At 45.0% G+C, this 6,795-nt stretch overlaps 1 protein-coding gene across 1 annotated transcript in view; it reads right to left on the bottom strand.

Annotated features, from left to right (window-relative positions):
* Positions 1-4,011: 4,011 nt before the first annotated feature.
* Positions 4,012-6,795, bottom strand: part of emx2 (empty spiracles homeobox 2) — a 2,920-nt gene continuing 136 nt past the window's right edge. Inside the window, exons 2-4 of the mRNA XM_068741555.1 lie at positions 6,440-6,791; positions 5,280-5,472; positions 4,012-4,249 (exon numbers count right to left, since the gene is read on the bottom strand). Of these exons, the coding sequence (XP_068597656.1) occupies positions 4,090-4,249; positions 5,280-5,472; positions 6,440-6,791 (705 nt within the window). The 3' untranslated portion in view covers positions 4,012-4,089. The remainder of the gene's footprint in view (positions 4,250-5,279; positions 5,473-6,439; positions 6,792-6,795) is intronic.

Here is a 6,795-nt window from a genome sequence, read left to right as displayed (position 1 = left end):
AAAGAATTGTTAAAAGAAAACGCTGGATCCACATCACCATCTACGTGTCCAATCGTTCCGACCAAAACCTTCTTAACTTTTCCAGTCGAGGAATGCAGCAAAAACAGAACTTTGCAGAGTCAGCATTTTAGCCAATCAGGGCAGCGGCAGCCAACAGTTAATTACATTTGATGCATCAAGGTCGTTATTTGACACTTTTCCACTTACATTTTTTTATTTATTATCAAAGTCTGTCTGTCAGCCACATTTCCTTTATATGTTATACACACACACACACACGCACACACACACAATAACCAAATACTGAATAAAGGAGTTTTTCTATTGCTGGATTTTTACCGTTTGTATATATTACGATTATTTCTTACATTTCGCTTCCTCCTATCAGTGGGATTGGTTCTAAGGCCACAGCGTTTCATTTATCACTTTGATTTATTTTATGTACACATTTTGTACTCCAGGCGTCTAATTATATTTTGGTAATTTTACACTTCAAAACGGAGCAAAAACATTTCGTCAACAAGAACAACTTCGCTGTCTTTCTTTCCTTCTTTCTTTTTTCAGACGGAACTACAACACATTGGCACGATCGATTTAAGGGTGTGTTTTTTTTTAGGTCTTTGAACGCAGCACGCAAAACCGCTGACTGTGCGTAATGCCACAAAAAAAGAATTAGACATAAAAATTAAAACCAGAACGGGCAAAAAAAAAAAAAAAAGAGAGAGACATGTAATTAAAATAAGAATTTGCGTTGAGTCCATAAGTGCTGACTGAACCCAGAGCAAATTGGAAATTGCTGCGTTTGGAAAACATAATCACCAGAGCGCATCACGGCGAGAGCCCCCCCTCGTCATTATTAATGGGGACAGAAACTGAGTCCCGGGCTGCGATGTTTAATTTATTATTATGCGGGATATTTGAAGGGTGATTCTTTGGTAATTGTTCATTTGCCGCTGCGCCCTATGCCGAGAGAGCCGTGTTGGGTTCGTTCTCCTGTTTCAGGGATCAGTTTCAGAGACAGAGCGCAGATCGAGTTGGTGCTCCTGACGGGAAGGTGCCATCCCAGAAAGCCTTTCTTTTGATCGGGGCAGGTGAAATAAGGCATCCGGCGTTCCCTCCTCCTCCGCAGCCTCGGCGTCGCCGATTCAAGCACGACTTATAAACCTAAAGCATTTCAGAGCGATCGATTAGCGACTTCTTGCTGTGACGCAAAGCGCGTCTTCCCACTAATTCAAATTAGTGGCGTCATCGGACGTAATTAGACCGACTAATTGCAGATTAGAGGTTTGGGGTCAGCGGGGTCACGTGATCGTTTCGCTGATGGGTCATCATTTCACATTGAGGACAAAATGTTTCGTTTTGACGCGTCCGGAGCGAATATCGAAGGAATAATTGCGCTTCTGAGGCGCGGGGTTGGCTTGGAGGAGTTTGGCCCCAGGAAGGAGCGGCGCGGCTTAAATTTAGATAAGCGGGTCAACAAAGGCGGTCCCGAACGAGGCGCGTTCGTGTCGGAAGAGGGCTGTGATGCACCCCGAGGGTCCATTTCCCATCAGAACACGCACGCGGTTTGAATTATATTAATGGCTCAAATTGCGCTTTCATAAAACGCCAAGATCCTACAAATGATAATAATTATTATTAGCCTATTTTGTTTTTCTCATGAGTATTTTTTTCAGTGCCTTCAGAATAAAGAACCTTTTATTTAATATATATTAAAAATAATAAGTAAATTGGTGCAGCAGTCAGTCAGAAAAACAGTCCCTCATTCTGGTAAAATATAGACGTTTTTTACATTTAGCTTTAAACGCACAATTTTGCCACTAAATTCTCATGTCAGCCAAATAAAACATCTAATTCCTCTCCATAAATATAATTAAAAAGGGAGATATTTGCAGGTTGAACTCAAGCGCATTTCAAATGAATCAAACTGTGGCGGGCTCTAATGAGAAGCAGGTCCTGTCTCTGTCTATGCAGACGCACAGAAGAGGGGGGGGGGGGGGGGGGGCAGTGCGCCAAATTTGTTTGCGGCAGATCAAGGCTCGCCGCCTCCACTGCACTTTCTTTATCTTAATTCCAACTTGAAAAGATATAATTATCTAGTTTGAACAGGACTGCTATCAAATCCTTCTTTAGAGGCAGGCTGGGGAGCAGCTCGAGTGGATTGTGGCGCTCTGAGCCGCTCCGTGTTGCCCGAGATAGGAGTAATGAAGTTGTGGAGTCCGGAGATACAAAGGGCATTAACCTCATTAGCATGAAACCTTTTCTTCCAACTATTGTGGGACCCTTTCAGGCCTCTAATCCCCCCTATTTCAAAGCTCAGTTTGTAATAAAGCTTTTAGGTTTTTTTTTTTTTTTTAAAGATAATGGCGTTCTCTAAAGATTTTTTATTGAGGTTATAATCTATGGGCCGATTAAGAATCCCCTAAATGCCCTCCTCCCCCATCCCAAACAAAAAAAAAAAAACATTTTTTTTTTAACTTTATGAAACAATTAAATACACGCATGCACCCCGCAACGGAAAACTGGGCTTGTTATTTATTCACCAGATTAAAAAAGAAAATCCCAATCCCGTTTAAACATGCTTCATTGTTTTTGCTCCTGCTGTAAATAGCGCGACGGTCGTGTTGCCTGTAAATAAACACTATATTATATATAATATCGGTTCCAGTAGCTTCCCGAACGACGCAGACTATAAAAGACAAGATTTTAAACAAAGATCCCATTTTGAGGCGCATCGCAGCCTTCCCTTATCGCACCAGTCAGATTGTGCTAAATTATGTCCAAGCAAGCCCCCTTGGATCAGTGGATTAAGAGATTAAAGTGGACCACTGGGCAATGCGTCCCCCCCCCCCCCCTCATATAACTCGCATGATAATTGCCTAAACTGATTTGCACTTTCACAAAAGCCGGCAGGAAATCTTTGTCGCTGGAGAGGAGAGGATGCTGCAGCCCATCAAATACAAATACAACAACAAATACCGAGAAAATAGGCCTGTGTGTGCGTGCGCGCGCGCGATCTGTGCGTGTATGGACGGTGGGGGGGGGGGGGGGGGGGGGTTAAAATAAAATGTAGTGTCCTAATTTAACATCAGTAACCTTCGCCGTTCAACTTGATCGAAAAATCGATACTTTTACTGCGCGCAAGATATTGATAAAACTTTATTGACAAAATATCGACAATTACATACTTCTTGGAAGTATACTTTGTGTTAGAATTGTAGCAAACGTAACACAAGCACAAAAGTATTTACATTCTGTAAAAGAGGGTTCAGCAGAAACAATAACTTTTAGCATTTCTGTACATGGAATACGCGCTCAGAGCTTCTGTCCTTCACTGGGGGGGTCACGGCTGCGTGCGTGCGTGCGTGCGTGGGGGCCACGGCGACAGACTGGTAAAGCTTTAGGTTAAAGGAATGTCCTACCTTCCCTTTGATCTGGAGTCTGATTCTCTTTTTCAGATTTTTACGCTTTGTTTTTTTCCCTCTTTTCTAAAAGAAAACAAACAAACACTAAAACGCAGCACCGCGACTTCATCTGTTTTCACAATAACTTTCACGAGGATCAATAAAGACTGCACACTGTAAAAAAAAAAAGGGGGGGGGGGACGCACGACATCTCTCAGTTTGCAAAAAGATTTAAAAACATTTGTTTTTCTTCTTGGTTTGACAAAACATGTCAAATTATAACAACTCCGGGAGGGGGCGGGGCGGGGGGGGGGGGGGGGGCGTACCATGCAGTTCAGGTTTTACAAAAGCAGTTTGGCGTGTTGAGTGGAAACGTTTTGTTTTTAGTCTGTTTCCGTTAACCGTCTGAAGTGCGAACGGAGAAAAAAAAAAAAAAAACAGAAAAAGCTTGCGGTAGACGGTAGGTTGTGATGGTGCGTGGGTTGGTGCGTGGAAGGGTCCACGGACCAGTGTCCCCCCCCCCCCCCCCCCCCCCCCCCGCGGGCACCAGCCGGGCCTCTCTCACCCTCCTGCTGATCTCCAGAGATCTGAAACGTGACGTTTGGCGTGTTTACCCTCTCGCTGCGTCTTTTACGCGGCCTCTCGCCGCGTCGTCCCTTCGAGCTGTCCAGTGAACAGTTTTTTTTTAATCGTCCGAGGTGACATCGATCTCCTCCGGGCTCGACTGCTTGGTCGCCATCCTCCAGCGGTTGATGTGGTGCGAGCCTTTCTTCTTCTGCTGAGACTCCGAGCCCTCCTCCTCCAACTTCTGCCGCTTGAATTTTGTCCTCCGGTTCTGAACCACACTTTTACCTGCAGAGGAGGGGGGGGGGGGGGGGGACAAATCGGAAAGAAAAGAAGTGGATCAGTGTCGTGAGATAAGCCGCCATTGGCCAGTGCGTAAAAGCACGCTAAAAGGCCGCTTTGTGTGTCCGGGCTGAATGCATGCAGGCAGCGGTGCGTGGAAGTCACAAAGTAATCCGTTACCTGTGTGTGAGCAGGGCACGATCACAAGAAGGCGCGTGCACGTACAGCGTAACGCATTTAACGCATTTAATGTAACGCATGAAACGCGGGTTATTGCAGGTCAAACTTCGATTATAAGATCGAATTCTCTTTTGAACAAACATCGTGCGTCTGGAAAGACTTTCACGCGAAGTAGGTCAGGACTTGCGAGACTATTTCCGATTCAAACAAATCGAATTTCAATCGAATAAAAAGCGCCACCGCCGCGCCGCGCGCTTTATCTTATAGATCCGATCAGATCCGATCAGAGGGCTGATCGATCGCCTGCTCCCGTTGTGTTTTCTTCTTCTTCTTTCCACTCAGCAGCCGTTTAAGCGCTTAAATGGCATCCGAGGGGCGTTTAATAAGCCTCCATTGACCTGATCGCGGGAGGCGGCGGTTCATTTCGCCCTTCAGCTGCTCAAAAGGCCCGAAGTCAGGAGGAGACCGCGGACAAAAGAGTCCTAATGGGACAGGGGGGGCACATTAACCCCGCCTGCATGTCCCCTTAAATGTCAAAATATAATTTTTTAAAGAAATATTTTCTACTAAAACAAAATAATTTAACCCCCCCCCCCCCTCCTCTCCTAAATGGCGTTTGATCCCGCCGCATTTAATGAACCCTGGTGCGCTGATTATTGTCGCTTGATTTATTTCATTTTATAGTGATTTGATTGATCCATGTCACACACACACACACACACACACACAATAATATCACAGACGTTCCGCTGTATCCGTTACAAAGGGAAACCTGTTTTAATTTGCAGCTGCAACAAGCGATGGGGGGGGGGGGTGGGGGTCAAATGGAGCATGATCGGAACCAGCGGCGCTCTTACCTGAGTTTCCGTGAGGCTAAGGCTGTGGGCGAGCTGCTTCCTCTCCGCTCCCACCACGTAATGGTTTTTCTCAAACGCGTGTTCGAGCCGCAGGAGCTGCGACGGTGAAAAAGCTGTCCGGATTCTTTTGGGTTTTCTGGCCAGCGCGTTGTGCAAAAGAAAACTCTCCGGACTCGTTTCATTACCTGGGAACGGGCAGACAACGAGCGTGCGTCATGAGCTCGTTACATTTCACATAAGGGTAAATAAACGTTTGTGAATCCCACCGCAGGCCTGCTGCGCGCCGCACCGCGCCGCACCGCGCCACGCCGGGACAACAACGAATAACAAAATACATTTTTTAAAAAGTGTCCGAGGAGGAAACTGTAAATCATTCGATAAATATGTAATCAAATGTATTGAATGATAATATATATATATATATAGTATGTAATTGTCATTCATGCGACGCCTATAATGAAGATAATGGAAATAACACATAGCGCAAACCTGGACCGAATTAAATTGGTTTAAAAATTATAGTTTTTAAAAATATAATTAAAGTTTTAGTAACGTTAATGTACTTTAGTCAAATAGCAGGCAAAAAAAGAACACTTCAGAAATACAAATCGAAAATGTTCCTATAAACGAGTTGAATTCACCGGATATCATAAATACAATAAAAACGCGCAAACTAAAGCAGAAAATACCAAATTAAAAATTACATTTACAAGTTAAGTCTAAACTTGACCTGTGAGACGCAGGTCAAGTCAAATTACTCAAACAATTTTCTTGGGTCGCCCTAAAAATAAAGCTGTAGCAATAATTATCAAAATTGATTTATTTTTCCACTTTAAAAATCGAAATGTATCTATGCGGTTAAAAAGTAAAAAAAAAACCTGGCATATACTAGGGTAGAGTATTATTTTTATTTCGTTTTACGCACGAAAAATCCATACATATAAATTGATGGCACTTTTATTTAATTGCAGTAAACCATTTTAGAGTAATATTTATGCTGTTTTGTTTTGACATCTCTGCTGGGCTTCAAACTATTTTTATTTAATCTGCAATCCTGCATACTTTTACGCAGAGAGGAAAACAAAAACCAGGAGCCGCTGCTCTTCCTCTCGCCGCGTTCCGCGTGTCAAACGAAGTACTTTGGTGTCTTACCTTGAAACCTGTGGCCCAAGTACCTATATCTGTGTAATAACCAGGGGTAGAAAGTAGAAGGGTCCCTTTGCTGACTGGCAAAAAGCGGGTGCGGACTGTGCGAGGATGAGAGCGGGTGCGCGGCCAGCGCGTGCGGCGGCGCCACCGGGTGCATCGGGACAGCGGAGCTCGGAGGATGAGAGACCGCCTCGGCGAACACCAAGTCCGGGTTCGAGTAGACCCCCCTGCCGCCGGAGTGGAAGCCGTTGAGGAAAGGGTTCATCTGGCCGGAGTTCGCGTAACTCAGCGCCGCCGGCCGGATGGGCTCCTCGGGGCGGCCCGCCGGGACGGGGGTGTCCTTCGCCACCAACGACTCG

Source organism: Brachionichthys hirsutus, chromosome 7, assembly GCF_040956055.1.
Source record: "Brachionichthys hirsutus isolate HB-005 chromosome 7, CSIRO-AGI_Bhir_v1, whole genome shotgun sequence".
Classification (NCBI taxonomy): domain Eukaryota; kingdom Metazoa; phylum Chordata; class Actinopteri; order Lophiiformes; family Brachionichthyidae; genus Brachionichthys; species Brachionichthys hirsutus.
This window is presented reverse-complemented; position numbering and strand designations above follow the sequence as displayed.